Source organism: Melospiza georgiana, chromosome 11 (assembly GCF_028018845.1).
Source record: "Melospiza georgiana isolate bMelGeo1 chromosome 11, bMelGeo1.pri, whole genome shotgun sequence".
Classification (NCBI taxonomy): Eukaryota; Metazoa; Chordata; class Aves; order Passeriformes; family Passerellidae; genus Melospiza; species Melospiza georgiana.
Window position 1 is genome coordinate 851,469 of NC_080440.1, and position 25,660 is coordinate 877,128.

At 53.1% G+C, this 25,660-nt stretch overlaps 1 protein-coding gene across 4 annotated transcripts in view; it reads right to left on the reverse strand.

The window, feature by feature from the left end:
- Nucleotides 1–25,660, reverse strand: part of GRM7 (glutamate metabotropic receptor 7) — a 160,692-nt gene that overhangs the window by 13,052 nt on the left and 121,980 nt on the right. For 3 of the 4 annotated variants that reach the window (XR_009115079.1, XM_058032116.1, XM_058032117.1), the window contains 2 exons: nt 5,421–5,667; nt 561–653 (listed from right to left, as the gene is read on the reverse strand). Coding sequence is in view for 3 of the 4 variants with exons in the window: in XM_058032116.1 (XP_057888099.1) it covers nt 583–653; nt 5,421–5,667 (318 nt within the window). In the remaining variant the exon portion in view is untranslated. The remainder of the gene's footprint in view (nt 1–560; nt 654–5,420; nt 5,668–25,660) is intronic. The other variant, XM_058032115.1, reaches the window with a different exon arrangement.

Sequence of the window (25,660 nt, forward strand, 5' to 3'; positions counted from 1 at the left end):
CCCTGGGAAAGCAGGAATTCCTGGCTGCTGCAGGCACAAATGCCACAGGAGCTCACACATCACCAGATCACCACGAGGCAGCCACAAAAGCCAGCCCTCAAAAATTGTTCACTCGTGGTTCCACCCAGTCAGTGCCACTGGGCTGCCCTGGGGAAAAGCAGCTTTTCAATCTTTAGGGGCATGTACAGCTTTGGTGCTGGGGAGGACTCAGAAAACACTGCCTGGGCTCTCAGGTCTGGGGGCCAGAATTCACTTTTGATCATTTGTTTGTTTGTTTTTATACGAATATTCCACCCTCAAAGGCTTTATCGGGGTCCAGCTCCAGTGGTGGGCAGGAGGAGAGCTCCCAGACTCACGTCAAGGCCTCCCCTTTCAGGCAAACCCCCATGAAAACTTTTGGTAACAGGTTTGTGAACAATTTTTAAGTTAGATATCTCTTTTAACACAGCTGCACTAATGAACATTTCTCATGTAATTACGTATATAATAAAAATAGTCACAATAATCATAATCACCATCATCATTTGAGAATAAAGTAAGAAAAGCTCGGTTTTCCTTACCTTTTTGGAAAGCAGGCAAAAGCTATACAGTAGGTGGGAGAGTGTACCAAGTAACAGACTTTTGAACACTCTTTCTTACTGGTGCTATGGAGTCTACAGGGAAAGTAAATACATTGAGTGTAGGATGGGTCTGGGCACAAGGAACGCTCCCAGCCTGCCCTGCCATGAGCCCTGGCACTCCTCTGCCTCCCACTGGGGTCTGGGGGCACCAGCACAGGAATCAGCACAGGAATCAGCCCTGGCAGCATGGAAATCAGCACAGGAATCAGCCCAGGAATCAGCACAGGAATCAGCCCTGCCAGCATGGAAATCAGCACAGAAATCAGCCCAGGAATCAGCACAGGAATCAGCCCTGGCAGCATGGAAATCAGCCCTGGCAGCCCAGGAATCAGCCCAGGAATCAGCCCTGGAAGCACAGCAATCAGCACAGGGATCAGCCCAGGATTCAGCCCTGGCAGCCCCAGAGCAGCCAGCCCAGGGGGCTCAGGTACCTCCAACCAGGGGAGCAGCTTTCTCAGGAGAGCAGGGCTGGCTGAGCTGATTTTCCCTGCTGCCCCCTGAACCAACCCAGGATATTTTGGCTGCTGTTTCAGACCCCCTGTCCCTCCTCAGCATCACCAAGAGCCATTTGAGCGCTTTCTTCAGCAAGAGGGAAGCAGTAATTACATGTAAATCTCAACAGAAGCCAAGCATGGGTTCTGTCCCAGTCTGACACTGCTCCTGCAGCAGAAAATGGAGCAGACAGCCCAGCAGGGCCCTCCACCTGCTCCACCTCAGGCCCCACCAGAAACACCTTCCCAAAGTGTGAAATTCCAGCAAAGCCACACAGGAGCACAGCAAGCTCATGCCAGGGCTGGGAGCTGCTGTGCCCCACATGCTGCTGAGCCCAGCAGGGAAAGCTGTGCAGTGAGGGACAGCAGGCACTGCCAGATGGCGAACAGGAGCGATTAGGAGACTTCTCCTAAATGGATTGGAAGGCTTGGCCCTAACACACCCCGTTCAGCAGGAGAGGTGCGGCTCTCCCAGGGATCCCAGGCAATCTCACACAGCCAGCCCCATTCCCCTGATGGCAGGGACATGAGGTCACTGCACTGCCAGGCTTCTCTCTCATGGTAATCAATCGGTGCCTCCCTCTGGGCTCACTCCAGACCCTCTCCAGGTGCTCTGCACACATTTCTGTGAGCCTCAGTCCCAGCAGGCTGCCCCTGAGCTGTGTGCACTGGTCCCACAGGATGAGCATCCCCTGCTCCTGGGCAGCACTCAGGAGTTCACAGAGCTTCAGCCTGACAGGGGCACCTTCAGCCCACTGCCACAGAGGGGTCTGGGCTGGGAGGGACCCCAAATCCCCCCCAGTGCCACCCCTGCCATGGCAGGGACACCTCCCACTGTCCCAGGTGCTCCAGCCCCAGTGTCCAGCCTGGCCTTGGCACTGCCAGGGATCCAGGGCAGCCACAGCTGCTCTGGTCTTCTAAAGATCTGCTAAAAACCTGGAGATTTTTTCAAGGCTATTTCTCTGTAAAACCATCCACATTTTGCTTGTGCTTTGACTGTGGCCTGTGAGCAGGACAGGCCATAAATGTGCGCTCAGCCCCAGATTTGCAGGGTTTGGAGGCAGGGTCAGCCCCACATTTCCAGGCTTTGGAGGCAGGGTCAGCCCCACATTTGCAGGGTTTGGAGGCAGGGTCAGCCCCAGATTTGCAGGGTTTGTTTGGAGGTCTGTGGGTCCCGTGCTGGTGCTCCCTGGGCTGGGACAGGGGAACACTCATGGAACACCTCCCAGCAGAAATGGCACCTGCAGCCCCCAGCAGCTGAGCAAGCAGCAGCAGCAGCCCCGTGAGAAAGAGCAGAAAATCAAAGTGCAAACCCCACTGTACTCGCAGAGCCCACGGCTGAGCCAGGCCAGCACTCAGCTCGCTCTGGGCACTGCTGACTCTGATCCTCCCCAGGAACTTCCCTGCTCTGCCCCCTGAGCTCCAGAGCTTTGCATGGCTCCAACAACCAAACCCTGAATTTCACAAAGAAATACTGGAAAAACATCATTTGGTTTTAAGAGAAGATATTTGAGATTTTTAGAAAAAAATGCTCCAAGATGCATCCAGAGCAATTTGTAATTCACATTTCCTATTTTCTGATTGGTAAAACTCTGGAAATTTCTCTATTCACGGTATAAAATATTTTTAAAGTGAAATTGCTATAAAAACATCAAACCCATTTTTATGTATGGACACCATACCCAAAATTTCACTGAAAATTAAGTTTGAGGAGTTTTGCTTGGATGTTATGACTGTTTTTAAAATTCACTAACACAATTTTCATTTTTTTCCACCTAAAAATGGAACTGTAAACAACTTTTATTTAACAGACTACTCAAACTTCAAAAACCTGAGTTCAGGTGAACTACTGTTATACACATTCCTGAACACTGCCTGATCAGGGGGCTGATCAATAACCCAATCAATGCCACAGCACAGTAACTGCAGCAGTCACACTGGCACTAAGGCACCCCAAAACTTTGAAGTACAGCAGAAGTTTATATCATTTGATTTTCTAATAATTGTTATGAACACACAGACCTGGGGAATGAACGAGCAGTGCTGGTGCAGCTGAGACTATGAACAGATGGAATTCCACATAAATAATGAAAATGTTTTTAAAATAATTATTTCACAAGTGATAATAAAGAAGGAAAAGCTCATAAAGCAGAAAGTCAGAGGTGGCACATTTCCTAACAAACACATTCATGAGCTTTAGGTTCCCACTCAGTGAAGGCTCGAGGCAAAGGTGGCACATCTGGGCAAGCCAGGAGCCTCTGCCCCTTGCGCCTCTTAAAAACATGTTCTGGTCTACAGCCTTGGACTAAAAATGGGTGTTTGACCAGAAGCATGGGGCTTAGGTGAGCAGATTTTATTTATAGTAAAAATGTTTCCTTCCCAAAATAAAATCTGGCAGTTCTTTGGTGGGAGGGGAGAATGTTCTCAGAAGTCTGAAAGCAGGAAGAGATGCAGCACAGGAGGGGACCCTGGGGGGATGTCTGCAGGCTGGGCTCCCACAGGGAACATTCCAGCATCACAGCTTGGGGAGCTTTCTCTTTGGCCAAGTTTTGGCATGAAATTCTTACATTTGGGGTTTGTGGTGTTTAATTTCAGCTTAGTTGATCCAGAGAGTGGTTAGTGAAGTGCACCAGCAACACAATCCGCTGCCCTGGCCCAGCTGGATTTCAAATTCTCTTTTCCTGCCTTCCCTTCCTGAAATGCCTTGGCATAGGGCCCCGAGTGACACTAGGGAACAGCCCAGGGCAGGAATTCCTTTTATTTCCTGCTGCACAAGGGGCTCTCTCCAGCTGCAAGTCCTTGATTTGTGAGAGCCGTTCCATGGCTCTGTCCGTGGTCCTGTCCCTGGCTCTGTCCGTGGTCCTGTCCCTGGCTCTGTCCATGGTCCTGTCCCTGGCTCTGTCCCTGGCTCTGTCCCTGCCTCTGTCCCTGCCTCTGTCCATGGTTCTGTCCATGCCTCTGGTCCCTGGCTCTGGACCCCAGTCCAGCTTCCAAGGATGAATTTGGTTTTCCCAGCAGGAATGGATTTTGTACACCTGCATGATCAGACATCAGGGGTAAATCCCGCAGGGGTGAGCAGGGGGAGGAAAATGCAGTGTCGGGGATGTGCTTCTTGCTCCCACTCTGCTTTGACAGCAGAGCTGCTGCCCCAGGCAGGAATTCCAGCAGCATGAACGGGGTAGGAATTCCAGCAGCATCAATGGGGCAGGAATTCCAGCAGCAGCAATGGGGCAGGAATTCCAGCAGTGTTAGAGGCAGGAATTCCAGCAGCATCAATGGGGCAGGAATTCCAGCAGCATTAGAGGCAGGAATTACAGCAGCACTGACAGGACAAGAAGTGGCAGGGATTCCAGCAGCAAACAGATCAGTGGGGCACGGGCAGGGAAAGGGCATTTCTCCACATTCAGAGCTGGCTTTGCACAAGAACTGCAGATGTGCCCAAACCTTTGCAGCATGCTCAGAGCTGTGCAGCTGTCTCCTTCCTCAGCTCCTTCCAGATTCAAATGCAAATCAAATTTGATGGCCTCAGTCTGTAATTTCGTGCTGTGCTATCCTCTGCTATGCACATTAAGGAAACTAGAAGTGTCTTTGCCATCTATTTTCCCTTTAAATCGGTGGCAAGATTTGCATTAAGGCCAGATAAAATCCCTAAATGGGAATCTTCAGGGACTGTGAGATTTTTGCAAAGCAACTTTGCAAGAACCAGGGTGAAAACTGGTGTTAGCAGAGTTATTGATGAATTTGGTGCTTGTCAGGGCCAGCTGGACCCGGGCTGCAGGGCTGTGTACCTGGGGATGTGCAGGGTTCAGTGCCCAGGGTTCTGCACTCAGGGGATGTGCAGGGTTCTGTGCCCAGGGATGTGCAGGGTTCAGTGCCCAGGGTTCTGTGCCCAGGGTTCTGTACCTGGGGATGTGCAGGGCTCTGTGCCCAGGGTTCTGTGCCCAAGGGATGTGCAGGGTTCAGTGCCCAGGGTTCTGTACTCAGGGGATGTGCAGGGCTCTGTGCCCAGGGATGTGCAGGGTTCAGTGCCCAGGGTTCTGTGCCCAGGGTTCTGTACCTGGGGATGTGCAGGGCTCTGTGCCCAGGGATGTGCAGGGCTCTGTGCCCAGGGTGTGCTGTTCCCTCCCTCTCACAGGTAAAGCAGGGGGCCACGAGTCACTCACAGCTCCCAACCCCTACTGAGGCTCCACCACCAAACGGCACCGCCAAGAGCCAAAAGCAGAGAGTTCCACCACCAGCCCAGAGCTGCAAACGCCACGATGGAGCAAAGCAGGAGCAGCCCCGGAGCGCTGCGGAGCCCCGTACTCACTGTTGGGGTCCACGTTCTCGCAGAGCTCCGTCTTGGCCTCGCCGTTGGGGCGGTCGCTGGGCTTGTGCGACAGGCGCGAGGACATGGTGGCCGCCGTCACCACCGCCTTGAAGCTGCGCTTGCGCTTCTGCACGTTCAGCTCGGGGTGGAAGATGATGATGTAAACCTTGGGCATGTAGAGCATCCCCAGCGCCACCGACGCGCTCAGGTTCATGGAGATGGTGAGCGTGGTGGTTTGGATGTAGAGCTGCGGACAACAGACACGGGTTACGCGCGGGGTCACCGGCCTGGGGCTGCTCACACATGAAATACCAGGCATCAAATACCTGCTGGAAAGGGATTGTAATCTTTCTAGATGTTACACACCGTGAGTGGTGCTGCAGCTTCCCACACACACAGAAATACCCCTGGAAAGGGATTGTAACCTGTCTGGGTGTTACACACCAGGGCAGGGCTGCAGTGCCTCACACACAGATAAATAACTGCTGGAAAGGGATTAGAACCAGTTTCCATGTGTTACACACCAGGGCAGGGGCTGCAGCACTTCACACACAAATAAGTACCTGCTGGAAAGGGATTTCAACCTGTCTGCATGAGTTACACACCATGGGTGTGGGATGCAGCAGTTCAAACATAAATACCACAGTAAAGTAATTTTTAACCAGTCTGCATGTGTTACACATAGGGCTGGGCCAGCCTGCAGGAGTTCAAGCATAAATACCACAGTAAAGTAATTTCTAACAAATTTGCACACATTACACATAGGGGCTGGCCAGCCTGCAGCACCTCACACACAAACACCAGTTGTAAAGGAATTTTTAACAACTTTGCATGTTATGCACCACAGGCCTGGCCAGGCTGCAGCAGTTCACACACCCACACACACATTTCACACCGATTTTTAACCAGTCTGCAATGCAGATGAGGGAGCTGAGACCTCTGCCCTGCAGCCACCGTGATGTCCCACACAAATGCTCTGCCTGACCCACCAACAGCCTCAGTGCCCGAGACTTGCAGGGGCCTTAGCACAGTTCCCACAGCAAGGTCCCACAGTTTAATTGTGATTTATGTAATTAGGGCACCCTGCAGCAGCTGCTGTGCCCCAGGGGGGAACTGGACTGACTGGGGCTGCCTCAGCCTTGGGTCCAACCCTTCCCCTCCATCCTGAGCAGCAGCAGCTCAGGAGCTGGGTTTGATTTCTCCTGCTGGGAAGGGGTTGAAGGTGAGATGATTATTTAATCAAAGGGGTCTCTGGCAGCACCTCCAGAGCTCCCACCTTGCAGACGCTGATGGGAGATAAAAGGGAGGCAGAAAAGAGCGTTTGTAGAACAAGGAGGGATGAGTGACACACAAAGCTTCTCATGACAAATGGGAGCAGCCTAAAGATAAGGGAAACTAATAGATATGCTTATTATGCAGAGCCTCAGTTTTATGTGTTTTATCTCTGCTTTGTGGTTTTACCAGTCAGACATAAAAATGCAGTTTACGTGAAACTATTCCATTTCTTATTTCACTTCTTCTGATAAATTCTCAGGAAGCATTTTAGATGAATGCAAATGGGTGACTTAAAGTACAAAGGATCAGATTTAACTGACAATGGGACTCTAATAACTCATGCGTGCCTTTTACAGCTGCCTGCTGAACCTGGCAGCTCCCAAACCTGAGATTAAATTAAGAAATTAAGATGCAGATTTAGTGAGAGATACTCAGACTCGACATGAATGAGAACTGGGGTGGAGCTTATCCAGCCTGGAGGGGAGAAGGCTCTGGGGTGACAGAGCTGTGGCCTTGCAGGGCCTGGAGGAGCCACAAGAAAGTGCAGAGAGAGAGAGAGAGAACATTTACCTGGGATGGAGGGACAGCACAGGGAATGGCTCCCACTGCCAGAGGGCAGGGATGGATGGGAGACTGGGAATTGTTCCCTGGCACAGGTGCCCAGAGCAGCTGGGGCTGCCCCTGCATCCCTGGCAGTGCCCAAGGCCAGGCTGGACACTGGGACACCCTGGCACAGTGGGAGTGTCCCTGCCATGGCAGGGTGGCACTGGGTGGGATTTGGGGTCCCTGCCATGACTGGAAGTGTTGCCAGAGGAAATCCAGGCTCTCTAAAGCAATCTGGTGTTGGTCTCCCTGGCCACTTCCCTGCAGGGTTTGGAGCCACATCTGCTCTGACAGAGGGACAAACCCTTCTGAAGGGTCACCCTCACCCAGATCTCTCTCCAGCACACTCTGACTTCTGACAAATCTTAACTCCACACACTGCATTGCAAATGCAGCGAGTTTGAAGCAGGCACTGGAGAAAACCCAACCCCGAGGACATCATTCACATGCAAAAGCACCTAGATTTATCACGGCTTTTACATAAGTGATTTCCATTTGAATTTTAGATTTTTATGTTTTCCAGATTCTTGCTTTATTCATGCAAATCACAAAAATTGCCTTCCAAACCTTGAGAGAAAATTGGACTGGTCTGGAATACACACATCTAATAACGGGCAATTTTTATACAACAAAATACATCACTGGCTAATTTTGCACGAACCGTGATTTCTCTGGGAAGCAGAGCCCTGCAGGATCAGGCCTCTGTCTTTGCCAACCCAGGAGAGATTTCCAGCTGCTGGGCCAGAAGAACTGAGCCTCCGGTTTATAGAACAACTTAACTCAGAGCTGCAGAGCTTTGAAAAGTCCCTTTAGGAGTCAGAACCCTTTTTGCAGGCTAAAGCTTTGCCTTCAGTCTAATCAGGAGCAACTGTTCCTCTTCCCTAATTCAGCTTTCTAATTATGCACTGAATTGTGTTATGTTGCAATATGGAAATAAAGTGGTAACTTGAGATATTTTTGGACTCGTGCTATTACAAGCCAATTTATCTCACTTTTATATGGGAATTAAAACAAACGTTCTTACAGCTGAAGTAGACGGTTTATAAATCTCCCAGAAGGCTTTTCCAGGTCATCTGAAGATTCTGTCTCATTCTCTACATTATGTTGTGCAAATATAAGAATGAGAAAAACTTTTTAATAAAAATTAAAATTAGCTTCCCCTGTGCCGTGTGTTTGCAAAACCATGGGAGGTGAAAGGACGGGAATGCAAAACGTGCCCTGGGGGATTTGGGGGTGCAAGGGGTGGGAGAGGGCCCTGCCCCTCCTGCAGGAGCCCTGTGCCCTCCCTGGGGACCCCAGACCCACCCAGGTGCCAGCACCTGGGGCATGCAGGGAGAGACATTATAATACGTGGTTTGGGCCCTGGTGCTCTATCAAACCAGCAGCCAGAATGAAAGCAGCTAGAGAACCATAAACCAGAATGAAAGCAGCTACAGCACAAACCAGAATGAAAGCAGCTACAGCACAAACCAGAATGAGAGCAGCTACAGCACAAACCAGAATGAAAGCAGCTAGAACCACAAACCAGAATGAAAGCAGCTAGAACCACAAACCAGAATGAAAGCAGCTACAGCACAAACCAGAATGAAAGCAGCTAGAACCATAAACCAGAATGAAAGCAGCTAGAACCATAAACCAGAATGAAAGCAGCTACAGCACAAACCAGAATGAGAGCAGCTACAGCACAAACCAGAATGAAAGCAGCTAGCACAACTAAAGCAGAATGAAAGCAGCTACAGCACAAACCCTTCTGGTAAGAGAACCATTTGCGCCTGTAAAAAACAAGAAATCTGTCCCGTGGCAATCAGTGAACACAATATGTAAACCATCCAGAAATAGAAGGATTTGGTGGGCAGGCACAAAAGCCATTTTCTGACCCTCAGTGAGTTTCAGTGTATTGTTAACCAGATAGGTTTAATACAGTGCCTTCTGATATTTCCTGTAAGAATGAGCTACGTGAATAAGGAACTGGCCATGTGAATAAAGAACTGGCCATATGAATAAAGGACTGGCTTTTCTGCATGTGTTGTGCAAGTGTCAAGGTCTATAAACAAATCTGATGTACACAGAAATCACAGGAGTTGTGCTGATCACAGCCATCAGAGCAGAAATAGCAAGGCAGGCACAGAGAGCCCCTGTGGGGTGGCTCAGAGAATGGGCTGCATGTCCAGAATCCCAGAGTGGTTTGGGGGAAGAGACCCCAAATCCCCCCCAGTGCCACCCCTGCCATGGCAGGGACCCCTCCCACTGTCCCAGGTGCTCCAGCCCCAGTGTCCAGCCTGGCCTTGGGCACTGCCAGGGATCCAGGGGCAGCCCCAGCTGCTCTGGGCACCTGTGCCAGGGCTGCCCACCCTGCCAGGGAACAATTCCTCATTCCCAATAACAATTTATGCCAACAAAATGAGAATTCCCCCAACAGACGCACCTAAAAGTCCAACTTGCTGAGGGCAGAGTCATGTCGCAGCCCCTGTGGCAGCACCCGCAGCAGGGATGCAGGGATGCAGGGGTGCAGGGATGCAGGGATGCAGGGGTGCAGGGATGCAGGGATGCAGGGATGCAGGGATCCTGTCCCAGCAGTTGCTGGCAGCAGGAGGCTCAGCCATCCACAGGAATCCTCACTCACATTCCCAGAGAGGCTCCCCTGCAGGGCCACGTGCAGAGGCAGCCAGCACAGAGTGAGCAGGACTAACAGCACAAACTCCCAACTCCCAGTGCCTGCAGGCTGAACCTGCTGCTCCTGATGTCACCTTGTCAGAGCCACCATCCATTCCCACGTCCCCAGAGCACCCAGCACATCCAGTGTGCCAGCTTGTGGTTCACACAAACGTGTGGAGGAGAGCTGGAGTGAATGTCTGTATTTTAAACATCTCAGTTATTCCAGCTAAGTATTTTATACAGCTTGTTCCCTTATATTAGGAACCTCCTTATGCAAGAAATTTGCATGCACCAAAAATAAACATTTATGGGTTATATCCATAGCTTGTGTGATAATTCAAAATAGCAAATGCTGAATTGCTCTGAGGGTGCTGATGCAGATGCAGAGAGGAGGAATTTTGTCCCTCCAGCCTGCAAGAGAAACTCTAACAGCTTATCTGGAAGGAAATTAAATTAGCCAGATAATTGGACAGAGCAGCAATGGAAACAAGCAAGTGCTGCTTTCAGGCAGCATCTGATGGCTGAGAGAGAACTGAAGCAGTGTCAGAGGCAGCCCCACGAGTCACACACACAGTGCTGAGCACATTCCTCCAGTGCTGCAGAAAGGGCTGCCTTGGCTTCCTGAGGCAGGTTCAGAGGCAGCAAAGGGGCCCAGGAGCTGCCTGGGAGTCATCACCAAGAAAAGCTCTGGCTCAGGCCTGCAGGGGATGGAAGGGGTTTGGAGCTGGTGCCTCCCTGGAATTCAGGGTCCTTGCACAGAAGGGTCGAGGATGTGCAAGAGAAGTGACCCTGCAAGGGCAGGGGGGTTTGCAGTGAGCTCTGTGCACCCCCAGCCCTAGGCAGGAGAGCTTCTGCTCCCCCTGGTCCCTCCTGCTGCTGCTGCTGCTGCTGCTCTGTGCCCTGGCACTGAGCTCTGCCCTGCTGGGGCGAGGATCCCACTGAGGGATGGGATAATGGGATGGGATCCATGGGATGGGATGGGATGGGATGGGATGGGATGGGATAACAGGATGGGATGGGATGGAATAATGGGATGGGATGGGATGGGATGGGATGGGATGGGATGGGATGGGATCCATGGGATGGGATGGAATAATGGGATGGGATGGGATGGGATAATGGGATGGGATGGGATGGGATGGTGTCCATGGGATGGCATGGGATGGGATGGGATGGGATGGGATAATGGGATGGGATCCATGGGATGGGATGGGATAATGGGATGGGATAATGGGATGGGATGATGGGATGGGATGGGATAATGGGATGGGATGGGATGGGATGGGATGGAATAATGGGATGGGATGATGGGATGGGATGGGATGGGATGGGATGGGATGGGATGGGATGGGATGGGATGGGATGGGATGGGATGGGATGGGATGATGGGATGGGATGGGATGGGATGGGATGGGATGGGATGGGATGGGATGGGATAATGGGATGGGATGATGGGATGGGATGGGATGGGATGGGATAATGGGATGGGATCCATGGGATGGGATGATGGGATGGGATAATGGGATGAGATGATGGGATGGGATAACAGGATGGGATCCATGGGATGGCATGGGATGGGATGGGATGGGATAATGGGATGGGATGATGGGATGATGGGATCCATGGGATGGGATGGTATAATGGGATGGGATCCATGGGATGGGATGGGATGATGGGATCCATGGGGTGGGATGGTATAATGGGATAATGGGATGGGATCCATGGGATGGGATAGTGGGTTGGGATGGGATAGTGGGATGGGATCCCTGGCCTGGTTGGTGACAGCAGAGGGACAGCCCCTCTCCTGGTGCCCCGTCCTGCTGCCCACATTTCCCCAGGGATGGACACACTGCAGTGGATGAAGGACCCAGGCAGGGGCTGCTCCCCTGCAGGAGGGTCCTGACACCTCCCACCCCTGCTGGCTCACCCAGGGACTCCAGCCAGGGCTTGGCTGGATTTCAGGCACAGCCAGAGGGAAGAGCTCCAGAAATGCCATTATCAGTCCTCAGAACTGTCTAACGTCTCTTGCTTGGCATTCCTATTTGTGATCATAGCTCTAAAATAAGTTACACATCACTAAAGGAGACAAACACAAAGTGCAGCAGGAGTAATGCACATCCTCCACTTCTATTATTACAATAATGGCTTTTCCCTCTCTCACGGGCTGAGCACTTGGCTTTTTTGAGCTAGAAATAATTCTTCATCTGTCACTTCTTCCAAAAAACAAAAAATAAAAAAAAAAAAAAAAAAGGAAAGGAAAAAAGAGCAAAAAGAGCAAGCCTTCATTTCATTGCTCCCCTCGCCACTGCACTGCTAAATTGACTGACACACAATCTTGGCATTTTTGGGCATTCAGAGCCAGACTCTGGCTGCTGTTGTAAATCATATTTCTCCACACTTATTGCATTTTATTCATTTTATACATGACCAGAGATTAGAGTTCAAATGAAACAGATTTTGCTATCCTTCTTACATTCCAAACGTCACCAGTCTAGAAATCTTTAATTTTACTCACTTCAGCTATTGAATAATTCAATGTAAAAGGAGAAAAAAACCCAACCCTGCAACCCTGAGCTCGAGATTTTGAGGGAAATAATGTCAGACCCCAGGGCTGTCTCTGCAGGGTGGTGGGCACTGCACAGGGCTGGGGCTGGCACAGGCTGGCACTGGGGCACACAACATCACCAAGGACACATGATGCCCCCAGGGACACACAATGTCCCTAGGGGCACACAATGTCACCAAGAAGGCACATAACATCACAAAGGGCACACAATGTCCCCAGGGACACACAATGTGCCCAGGAGCACACAATGTGCCCAAAGGACACACAATGTCCCTAGGGACACACAATGTCACCAAGAAGGCACATAACATCACAAAGGGCACACAATGTCCCCAGGGACACACAATGTCCCCAGGAGCACACAATGTCCCCAGGGACACACAATGTCCCCAAGAAGGCACATAACATCACAAAGGGCACACAATGTCCCCAAAGGACACACAATGTCCCCAAAGGCACACAGTGTGCCCAAAGGACACACAATGTCCCCAGGGACACACAATGTCCCCAGGAGCACACAATGTCCCCAAGAAGGCACATAACATCACAAAGGGCACACAATGTCCCCAAAGGACACACAGTGTCCCCAGGAACACACAATGTCCCCACCACACCAGGTTTCTCCAACCCTGCAGTCACCAATATCCGCAGATGCCAAACCCCCATGCCCAGTTTCATAGAGGAGCTGTGGAAGGTTCTGGAGCATTCCATGAGATTGCTCACGGCCATGCAGCACAGCAGAGAGTCCCGGCTGGGCCCAGAAACATGCCAGGATCAAACATTGCCTTTAGGGATGGAGCCCAGGCAGCCTCCCCCTAAACACACACAGCCCTGCTTTACCAAACAGCTGCACAGTGAACTGCAGGCAAAGCTCCTGCAAGCTGCAGGGATGGATGCACAGCTCCTGGAGGCTGCAGGGATGGATGCACAGCTCCTGGAGCCTGCAGGGATGGATGCACAGCTCCTGCAAGCTGCAGGGATGGATGCACAGCTCCTGCAAGCTGCAGGGATGGATGCACAGCTCCTGGAGGCTGCAGGGATGGATGCACAGCTCCTGGAGGCTGCAGGGATGGATGCACAGCTCCTGCAAGCTGCAGGGATCCGTGGTTCCTGTAAACTGCAGGGATCCATGGCTCCTCTAAGCTCCAGGGCTGGATGACTCCTGGGAGCTGCAGGGATGCCCAGTAGGGATCAGACCCTGCTCTGCCTCCCTCTGCACGGAGCCCTGAGGGAGCTGCAGGAGGAAGGCAGGGCAGGGAGCATCGGGAGCACAGGCGCTCCTCCCGAGAGGAGCAGCAGGATGGGAGGAGCAGGAGGAGCTCCTGCAGCCCCAGGGTGTGGGCAGGTGGGATCTGGGCTGGGCAGGCTCAGGGGGCTCAGGGCTGGGCAGACACAGGGGGCTCAGGGGGCTCAGGGCCAGGCTGGCACAGGGGGCTCAGGGGGCTCAGGGCCAGGCCAGGCTCAGGGGGCTCAGGGGCTCAGGGCTGGGCAGGCTCAGGGGGCTCAGGGGGCTCAGGGCCAGCCCAGGATCAGGGGCTCAGGGCCAGGCTGGCACAGGGGCTCAGGGGGCTCGGGGCCAGCCCAGGCTCAGGCACAGCAGCCCTGATGTGGCCAGGTTGCCACGGCAATGGGAGCTGTGCGTGCAGCCCTGCCATGCCAGCCCTGCAGAGCACTGCCAGCATCACTCACAGCCTGGCAGGACGGGCACGGGTGCTCCTCTCCCCCTCGGGCTCTGCACCAGCCCGGGGCTGCAGTTCTGTTCCCCTGCCCAGCACATCACACAGCCACATGCCAGGGCGGCCAGCAGCCCTCTCACCTCAGGTGCTCAAACCTTGCAAAATTAAACCCATAATCCAGAATAAATACAACAAGCGCCGCTAAGAGTCCCCCAGTCACACACAGCAAGCTAATACTGAGAAAACAAAGCAAAAGGAGCAAGTGAAGCCTCAAGGCAGCCTCAGGAGAGGGGCTGACCAGGCCAGCAGTGCAAGGCAGCCCCAGCACAGGGCTCCTCCTGCCCTGACTGGCTGGAACTGAGCTGTAACCCTGTGCCCATCCCTCTCAGGTTCTCCTGAGCCACCCAGCTGCACTCCTGCCAGGATGAACACCCAGCTGCTCCAGCCCAGGCCCTGCCCTAACGAGAGCAGAGATCCCACAGGAGGTTCATCTCCAACACCTTTTTCTGTCCTTCCACTCCAACTCTGCCTGCCCTGACCCAGCCACATAAATGCTTGGTTTATATCCAGCCAGTCTGGCCCACTTGGAAGGCTTTCCCTGAGATCAAGCTGCTCTTTTCCTGAGACACTCCAGTTAATAAATTCCCTTTGCCTCCACTGGCTTCAGCCACTGAACATGCTCCATGACCCACACGCCAGGCTCACAAAATCTCAGCCCAAGCATTCCCCATCCCTGAAACCCTCTGGCCTTCCCAGGAGAACAAAACTTGTTCCCCTGCACAGCTGGGTGCCAGATGTTCACTGTGACCCCACAGCTTGGCCGCTCGCAGCCCCTGGATGTGAGCAGTGACCCTGGGTGTGTGCAGTGAGCCCTGCCCATGCACACAGCCCTGGGGGCTGCAGTGAGAGGTGCCCATGCACACAGCCCTGGGCAGGCCCTGCTGGCACCAGCTGGGCACCGTTTCTGCCAAACCCACCCAACCTGCTCTTGGTTTGGGCACTCCAGGGTGCCCATTTCAGGGAGCAGGCACTTCATGCACAGCCTGTGTCCCTCCTGTATGGCTCCCCGAGAGCAGACTGAGGGAAGGAGCCCCCATGAGCCCTGCCCTGGGGGCTGCTGGTCACACAGTCCCCGAGCTGGGCAAAGCCCCCCAAGATCAGCCCTCGGCTGCTCCCTGCCCTGTGCCCCAGACCAGAGCCCCGAGTGCCACATCCACCCCACCACTGCCCTTTGTACTGGGGCAGCCCAGTCTTCCCAGTGTCCTCCCAGCCCAGCCAGTGTGCAGAACCTCAAACCAGCCCCACAAACCATTCCTTGCCCAGCCGGTGCCAGGAGGTGCCCATGGCCCTGCCCAGCCCTGCCTGGGTCACCTCAGCCCCCCCAGTGCCACAAATGCCCCAAGCCAGCTGCAATCCTTCAGTGTCACTGAGGTCTGACCCGGCCCCACACTGAGAATCCACTCCACGGATTTGCATACAAAGTGAGGTCTAATTCTGCTTGCACACCTTCAGGGGAATTTGAAGTGCAAGGCAGTGCCAGTGCAGGAGGGGGAGAGGGAAAGGATAATCCCACATTATTACTGCTCTTTAAAGCCCTTGCAGCAGAGCACTGGCAGTAAAGAACATGACAAATATACATATATGAAGCCAGCCATTTCTTCAGTGACTTTTGAAATGCTAATGTAATTATTAGTTAAAGCAGAGCATTTACAAATTGCTTTGGCTACTTAGAAAAAACTCGTTATGGCTGGACATGTCCTGAGGCCCCACAGTGCTGGGTATGGACTGTGGAGTGTGCTGGGGACCGGAGCAGTCAGCAATTCATTTATTTTTGTTATTAATTCATTCATTCATTTGTTAGCATGCCCAGAGCAGCTGTGGCTGCCCCTGGATCCCTGGCAGTGCCCAAGGCCAGGCTGGACACTGGGGCTGGAGCACCTGGGACAGTGGTTGGTGTCCCTGCCATGGCAGGGGTGGGATTTAAGGTCCCTCCCAACTCGAACCATTCCCTGAAAATGATTTCATTGTCTCAAAGGTGACAGTGAGCAGCGAGTGTGGTCGAGCTGCTGAAGGAACGGAAGATTCCTGGGTAAGGCAGCAAAGCCTTTGCTCCTGACCAGCCATCGGTGGGAGTTTAAACCCTGGCACAAGGAAAATAATTCCTTGTGCTAAAGAACAGCAACTTAAACATCAAAACAATAAAAAGGATGGAGCCCCACACGGGCAGGACCCACACAGGGCCGCTCAGCTGCCCCTGCCAGAACCAAGATGCCCAAAGCTCCCCTGAAGCTGCGCCAGCCACCAGCAGCATCTCCCTGGCTGAAAATGCCCTTTGGAGGCTCTGTGCTCCTCTCCCCAGCTCCGTGCCGGCCCCAGGGGCTGCCCCGACCCCTCCTCACCGCTCATCCCACGGCAGAGCTCCGGGCAGGAGAGCCCCGAGCAGGGCCGGGGCTGCGATTGTCCCTGCACCGGAGGCCTTCCTCCTCCTCCTCCTCCTCCTGGCCAGCATTCCCCCAGGGCCGTGCCAGTTTGCATTTCATTAACTCCGTGACTGGAGACAGCCGATTCTTGCTGCTGCTCTGTGTCACAATTAGAACAGCGTTGCCATGGCAACTGCCCGGTGCATCATCATCATCATCATCATCATCATCATCACTGCTTCCCCGGCTCCGCGCGGTCCTGGGGCTGTGACACGCACACGGGCGTTATTGTCATGCCAAGCTGGCGATGGGTAATCCCACCGAATACATCATCATTTAGGTGCTCGTTTCAATGAGATTTAATTACCAAAGTCTGGCGTTTCAGGAGCTGCCAAACTCCAGCCGTTCCACGATCCCCCGGATCTTCGGGAGGCACCCGCGTGCATCAGCCCGGAGCATCAGGGAAGCGCTTCTCTCTTAATTATCTAACACTGCCTTTCATTGCAGGAATAAAGCAAACCCGCATCTCAGACCAGCGCTGCCGTGACAATTCCAGCTATATCCAAACCTGAGAGGTGATCCCATCCCATCCTGCACAATTCCAGCAGTGCCCAGACCTGAGAGGCGATCCCATCCCATCCTGCACAATTCCAGCTATATCCAAACCTGAGAGGTGATCCCATCCCATCCTGCACAATTCCAGCTACATCCAAACCTGAGAGGCGATCCCATCCCATCCTGCACAATTCCAGCTATATCCAAACCTGAGAGGTGATCCCATCCCATCCTGCACAATTCCAGCAGTGCCCAAACCTGAGAGGTGATCCCATCCCATCCTGCACAATGCCACTGCAGCTCCCACTCCATCCCCGGCTCCAAGTTAACTCCAAAATTCCCTCCCACACTCAGTCAGTCAGACCCCCAGACGCCACCACAATTCCCTGCGAACCCTTCAGAGCATTTGGGGTGCTCAGACTGAGCAATCTGGGGAGAAAAGCCCGAGTTTACACCCAAACCAGCTCACGTGTTTAACTCATCCCTGGCCTGACAGAGGAGCTGCAGACACGAATGTGGATCTGTAACTGATTAATGGGTCTGAACAGGATAAAAAAGCAGAGCCTGGCCACTGGTACCTTGAGCGCTGTGAAACCTCCCCAGAGTCGTTTGGTGCTCCATTGCACTGCACAGCTGCAGCAGCTGCAGCCCCAGGAGCCTCCAGGAGCCTGAGAACAAACAGGATTGGGGCCTGGGGACAAACGGAACCTGCTGCCAATGAGGGGACAGAGAGCACCGAGCTGGGTTCTGCTCTGAGCAGGGCTGGGCCAGGCCAGAACAGAGACATTGAGCTGGGTCCTGCTATGAGCTGAGCCAGGACACAGAGCATTGAGCTGGGTTCTGCTCTGAGCTGGGCTGGGCCAGGCCAGAACAGAGACATTGAGCTGGGTCCTGCTATGAGCTGAGCCAGGACAGAGAGCATTGAGCTGGGCTTCTGCTCCAAGCTGGGCTGGGCTGGGCCAGGCCTGGACAGAGAGCAGTGAGCTGGGTTCTGCTCCGAGCCGAGCCCAGCCCAGCTGAGATAAGCCCAGCCGCTTCTTAGGCCCCTGACCTTGTCCATGCTGTTTGGGACCTGAATCTTTGGGACCTGTCCCAGACCATGCTATTGTGGGACCTGTCCCAGACCATGCTACTGTGGGACCTGACCCCGACCATGCTACTGTGGGACTGACCCAGACCATGCTACTGTGGAACCTGTCCCAGACCATGCTATTGTGGGACTGACCCAGACCATGCTATTGTGAGACCTGACCCAGACCATGCTATTGTGGGACCTGTCCCAGACCATGCTATTGTGGGACCTGTCCCAGACCATGCTACTGTGGGACCTGACCTGGTCGCTGCTGTTTTGGGCATCACCTCCCAAGCCCAGGACCCCGGGCTGGGTTCCAGGCAGCCCCCGAGCCCCAGGGGACACACGGGCAGCCCAGGCTGGGCTGTGCCCCAGCAAAGGCTGGCTCAGTCCCATCAGACCCAGCCCGGACAGGGCTCGTCCCTTCTGCACCACCAGGGACATCTGCAGGCCTGACCTCCCTTCCTTATCTGCAGTCATTATCAGAGTTCATCTTCCAGTCAATAAAACCTGCTAAAACAACATTGATTCTCAACTTCTGGAGAATCAAATCACTTGACTTCCTTGGTCCTCCAATTAAGGCACCAGAATAAATCTTAACTACTCCCTAATACCAGTTTTCACAAGACTTTCTTCAGCTCTAATCACGTTTAAGCACCTTGGCTAAAGGAATTGATTTCCTTTGCTTTCCCTTCCTGCCACCCAGGAGAGTCTGCTGAGCCTCCCGTGCCTCTCCTGTGCAGCTCCCTGTGAATTACTGCTGCCAGCTCCGAGGTGCAGCACGAGCTGCTCCCGCTAAAAAGAGCTATCTTGTCTCCAAATGATATTTAATTATCTCCATTAAGCATTACAGGCTGCTCTGATGCCGGAGATGTAAATCAGAGGAACAAGAGGAAGATGAGAGCATATTGTTCCTCGCTTGTTTTGTCCTCCTACTCCCTCTCTTAAATAAGTGTCTCTAGAGGTAAGGCCAACGTGGAGCTTGTGAACACTCAAGTTATTCAATTTACAACACACACATTATTTGTCACTGCTGAAACCATGAGGCTCAGCCTGGGCAGGGCTAAGCCTCAGCTTTCCCTGCTGAGGCAGAGGCAGCTAAAGACTGAATGGATGGTGTTTAATGAGCAATTAACAGCGCAAGAAAAGCTGCTATTGCAGAAATACAAACACCCCCCAAATCACTTTGGACATGGTAGGGTTGGGACGCAAATTTTTTGCTTTAGTCTACAAAAATCCACTGTTGATTCTCTTTAACCTTCTGCTAAGCTTATGCCTCAAAGACAAAACATGAGGCAATTTCTATGAGTGAGCGTGATGGTTTCTATTTTTATTATTATTACATGCCTGCTTAAACCACTTAGAATAACAAATAAATCCTGCCAGTCGATATTTTTGTCCCCATCTCTTATGTACAGAGTCCTACCTTTTGCTCTCTTATGTACAGAGTCCTACCTTTCGGACTGGCCCTGCTGCACTGAAGATGGTCCTTGCAGAGCAGCTCTGTTCTCCCCTGCAGAGGCAGCTGTGCCCAGCTGTGCTGAGCTCAAAGGAGCTGATGCTGGTGTCAGAGCATGCCCAGATCTGTCTCCAGGATCCACAGAGGCCCTGCTGTGTGGAGAGGGGATTCCCTTTCCTGTGCCTGCAGCTTGGGGCTTTTCGCTGATTTTGGAGGAACAGGCTGAAAGAGGGCAGGTTTAGATACCAGGAAGGAATTGTTCCTGCCAGGGTGGGCAGCCCTGGCACAGGTGCCCAGAGCAGCTGGGGCTGCCCCTGCATCCCTGGCAGTGCCCAAGGCCAGGCTGGGCACTGGGGCTGGAGCAGCCTGGGACAGTGGGAGGGGTCCCTGCCATGGCAGGGGTGGCACTGGGTGGGCTTTGGGGTCCCTTCCCACCCGTTCCCTGGATAGCTGACTCCAGGGCTGAATGCTCCCTTCACCCTCAGTGGTTTGGGGCAGGATGGTGCCCTGGCAGTGCCCTGGGATGTCACTCACTCTCTGTGTCACCCATGCCAAGCAAGACTTCCACTTCCCCTGGCCCTTCCTGCTCCTCCCCTGGCACTTCTCCTTGTCCTTCCTTCTGTTCCTGTTTATTCTAAAGCAAACAGAAGGGAAGCTCCACTCCGGCCATGAGGGACGCTCCTTCTGCAGGGCTGCTGCATCTGGGGCCCTTTGCTCTCATCACCCACTCACAGGAGCTGCCAGGAGTGCTCAAGGACCAATTCCTGCTGCTGAAAGCCCCGATGAGAGCAAAGCCTGACTCCAGCACCCACCTTCAGCGAGGAAATGAGAACCACCTGCATAACTGCCATTGTACTGAAGGGGCCCTCCAGGCTCCGCTGCTGATGAGCTCAGAATCAGCAGCCATTATTTCTGCCTCCAAACAGCAGATTGTGTTTGTACAACACGGGGGCAGAGCCTGGCTGAGCTCTGCTCTCTCACACCGGGCTGGGCTGGCTCTGTGTGCCCTGGGATGCTCTGCAGGGTGAGGAGCTCGCTCCAAACAAAGCAGCAGCAAAGGGAGCTGGGGATTTCTGCAGCAGGGCTCACCCGAGCTCCATCCCCAGCCCCTCTCAGCGTTAATCCCAGCACAGGGCTTGGCCAGGCTGAGCTCTCCTGGGCTGCCCCAGCCCTGCCCAGCAGCGGGGCAGGGTCTGTGCAAGGAAATGATGCTGTCAGCCCAGCGGGGTTTGACACTCAGAGATATCACAAGGCAGGCACAGAGCAAAGTTTCACCAACACAGTAATTACTGCCCTGGACTCCACGGAGCTGTAATTATTTCCCGGTGAGGGGCTGTCAGCTCGTGCTGCAGATAAGAACTGTTGATAGGGCTGCCAGGGCCCGAGCAGGGCTGGCTTTTCAGATGCAAAACCCTCCTGACAATGCTACGTTTTCCAAAAAAAAAAAAAAAAAAAAAAAAAAGAGGAACAAAAAAAGTACGTGTCAACACCATGCATTAAACACCTACACGTTTTTCCCTTTAAAGATTGTGTTGCTTTTTAGCCAGAGGCAGTTAAGCATGCACCAGAAATCCCAGGGGAAAAGGGACCTTCCTTCCCCACTTGTCCTGTGTGACACAGAGGGTGAGCCCAGGGCAGGGGCTGCCCAGAGCTGGGGATGCTGAGAGCCACGGGCCAGGCTCACAGGTGGAATGGCACCAAAATGTTCCCAAATCTGCTGCTCCATCACACAGAGCCTGCCCGCACCTGGGGCTGGTGCAGAATGGTCACAGTGGAGATGGAGAAGGCTGGGGAGGAGCTGGTGCAGCTGCCAGGGCTGCCCCGGTGCCACGGAGGGAGCCCCAGGCTGGATTTTGGGGAAGGTTCATCCCCAGAGGGTGCTGGCACTGCCCAGGGATGGGCACAGCCCCAGAGCTCCAGGAGCCTTTGGACAGCCCTGCCAGGGATGCCAGGGTGGGATTTGGGCTGTCTGGGCAGGGCCAGGGGCTGGGCTGGGGGATCCCTTTGGGTCCCTCCCGGCTGAGGATATTCTCTGATTGCCACCTCTGTGATGCCCTCTCCCTTCTGGGCTCCATTTATGTTCCCATCTTCCAAACAATTTCCCTTTTCTGTCTCCTCAGCACAGCTGGGAATGGAAAAGGCTGGAATTATCACAGCAAAGAGATCCCTCAGTGCCAACATCAGACATCAAAGCAGCCACTCAGAGGCTTCAAAGGGTCCCTGGTGACAGAGCAGCCCCTGGGGACAGGGATGGAGCCACTTCTGCTTAACTGAGCCCGTGTCCCCTGCGAGAGAGCAGCAAACCCCAGTGCAGTCCTGCTGCTCCCTGGCTGCTCCTAAACCCCAAACATTTCACCCCATGGCTTGGGGTTCATCCCCAGCTCTGCCCTCCCTGCACAGCAAACACAATGTGGTCCTGCTGCTCCTAAACCCCAAACATTTCACCCCATGGCTTGGGGTTCATCCCCAGCTCTGCCCTCCCTGCACAGCAAACACAATGTGGTCCTGCTGCTCCCCGGCACAGAGAGCTCTCCAATAACCAAATATTTCAGTCCATGGGCTGGGGTTCATCCCCTGCCCTCCCTGCACAGCAAACCCAGCCTGGTCCTGCTGCTCCCTGGCACAGAGAGCTCTCCAATAACCAAACATTTCATCCCATGGGCTGGGGCTCATCCCCAGCTCTGCCCTCCCTGCACAGCCCTGTGCCAGCCCCATCTGCTGTGCTGGTGGCACTGCTGGCTGGGGGAGCCCCCCCTGCCAGGTAATTACGTGGAACACGATTGTGGCCCTGGGCTCCTCCTGCTCAGAGTGTTTGCAATTAGGTTTTACTACAAAAGTACATATTAACATTAAAGGAGCATTACAATGCAGCAAATGTGATAAAGCAGAGCCACGTTACTGCACCTTCTGCTTCTGTTCTTCCAGGAATCATAATCACCGTTAATTTATGGTCTTCCGAGGAGCATCTAATTACCGCAATCAGCGCCCGTTTCACTCTGGGTGTGCACGTGTGCTCCTCCCTGCCTGCCAGCGCCTGCCCTGGCAGCACGCAGACCAGACCTGCCGCCTCCCTTTGCCTGGCAGTGCTGGGGAACCCGTGCCAGGACCCAGCAGGGGCAGGAACCCCTTCCAGAGAGCCCTGCTGGGGGTTACAGCACTCTGGGGAACCTGTTCATTCCCAAATGCCTTTGCTCTTCCAGGACACCACGTGAGGAGCAGGGACTCCTTCCCCAGCCATCCCTGGCACAGCAACCCCAGTGCCAGCCCCAGAACCTTCCCAAACCCCAGTGCCAGCTCCAGAACCTTCCCAAACCCCAGTGCCAACCCCAGAACCTTCCCAAACCCCAGTGCCAGCTCCAGAACCTTCCCAAACCCCAGTGCCAGCTCCAGAACCTTCCCAAACCCCAGTGCCAACCCCAGAACCTTCCCAAACCCCAGTGCCAACCCCAGAACCTTCCCAAACCCCAGTGCCAGCTCCATATCTATTCCCAAACCCCAGTGCCAGCCCCAGAACCTTCCCAAACCCCAGTGCCAGCTCCAGAACCTTCCCAAACCCCAGTGCCAACCCCAGAACCTTCCCAAACCCCAGTGCCAACCCCAGATCTATTCCCAAACCCCAGTGCCAGCTCCATATCTATTCCCAAACCCCAGTGCCAACCCCAGAACCTTCCCAAACCCCAGTGCCAGCTCCATATCTATTCCCAAACCCCAGTGCCAGCCCCAGAACCTTCCCAAACCCCAGTGCCAGCTCCAGAACCTTCCCAAACCTCAGTGCCAGCTCCAGAACCTTCCCAAACCCCAGTGCCAACTCCAGAACCAGGCCAATGAGTGCAGGAGGTAACAAAGGAAATCTCACTGAGAACTTTACCCAGGAGCTGTGCTTGAAGTTTTTGTTCAGTTCTGCAGAAATTAGAACTGAAACCCCACAGACACTCAGAGGTTTCCACAAGGGTTTTAATGCACTTTTCAGCAGTGTTGTTGTATAACCTGATAAAAACCTAGGCCAGGATCACCTTTGTAGTGAAGGTCATCAGCCTTCCAAAAATTCCACTGAATATTTCAGAGAACACCCAATTTCTCCCCAATTAAAGGTGGAACTCCAGTACTCCAAAGAAGTGGATTTTCTGGAGTACCCTGTGCTCTGAGGCTCTCCAGAGCTCGTGGAGGTCAGAACTGCCTGAGCTGAAGCTGCTCCTCAGTTCAGGCTGCACTCAGGACAGCTGCAGTGCCAGATCCCCAGATTCCAGGCTGCTCTCAGGGACACAGCCCAGGCTGGATGGAATTAGGAACTTCAGCACCTGAACATGCAGACAATGAAGTGAAAGTGCATCAATGAGAAATTCCTGGTGTCAGAATCCTCCTTTAAGCAAAGTAATTTGAAAGATTGAAACAAAAGCTGCAATGCACAAAAGCTGTGCCTGGGAGAGCCCCAAATGATGGCAGAGCCAGGCACATTCCCTGGGAGCCTCAGAGCCTGGGTTCCTCCACCATCCCACAGTGTGAAACGCCAACAAATCTTGCATTAAATTCCTCCTAACTCCCAAATGCACACATGCAGAGTTGCTATAGCAACTGTCAGCCCAAGCCTTCCCAAGGGAGAAAATAAACGTGTGTCCTACCTGGCTAATTGGTATTTGTGTTACACAGAATTGAAGGGTAACTTAGTTCCACCGAAAAATAGAACAGAGACTGAAGTGCTCCTGTGCTAATGTGACATTATTTAATCTGAACAAGGACCCATTTTGCATGTGCCTTCAAATTATAGTATTTATGGAACACTCAACACAATAAGTAAAAGTGTTGCTGCCAAATATGCCTGACTTGCCCTGCTTATTGATTTGAATAAAAGGGGCACTGAAAAAAATAGAGAAACAAGAAGGAAGGTGGAAGAGCTGATGGGACTAGGCACCTCAAATTTCATTGCAAAACCTACAAACCCCCCCCGAAAACCCCAACAGTTTACAAGTGAAAGTTATGCAGAAACAAGCTGATGGAAGGTGACAGCTCTTTTCCCTATTTCACCTTTCCCCCATTTCTCATCACTGCAGGAAGAGCAAAACTCCCAGGCAGGGCAACCACAGTGGCTGAACAGCAGTCACCCCTCACTCAGAGGCACAGCTAGAACTTTTTGAATTTGATAAAAGCCCTGAAGATCATTCAGGAGAAGAGCCCCACTGGCAGGATGTATTTCAGGAGCACTCTGACAGCTCTCCCTGGCTTGCAGACATCCAGCAATGCATTTGTTTAATCTCAGCACAATTACTAAATAAAAGCAATCAGAGCTCTGAGGCAGCAGAACCTCTCTGAAACATGAAAACATAACAATGACATCTCTGTCTCCATCAGCCCAATGACACACTCTGAGAAAATGAGATTTTGGGGGAATATTCAGCTTCCCTGGGCACCCTGGGCCTCCCCACCCTCACAGGGTAGAATTCCTTCCAGATATCCAGTCTAAACTTCCCCTCCTTCAGCTGAAAGCCACAGTGGCTTTCCATCAAGTACACTCTAAAGGAAGGACCTGTCTGAGCAGGGACAGCACAAACCCTGCCCCAGAGCTGGCACAGCATTTTCAGGATACACAAAATCCATCCAGCATAACACAGCCCAGAGCTGCACAGTGCCCAGGAAGGGAGAGCAGGACACACAGTACAGGATAACACAGCCCATAAATCAGAGCTGAGCCATAAATCACAGCCAGCCACACCTTCTCTCCATTTCTGATGTGGACAGAGAAACAGGGTGAGTGAACTCAAGCTGTAAAAATGTCTGATATCTGCTTTTACCACGTCCCACCTCTCCTGCTCCTCACGGCTCATCTTCATCCTGGAGAATCTCAGATTTCCGGCCTTCTTCCACCTGCTGCAGCAGCTCCTGCTTGAATTATTCACCTTTTATGAATTACCTGCAGCACTTTGCTCAGGGTTTGGTTTTTTGTTGTTGGAGGTGTTATTCTCTG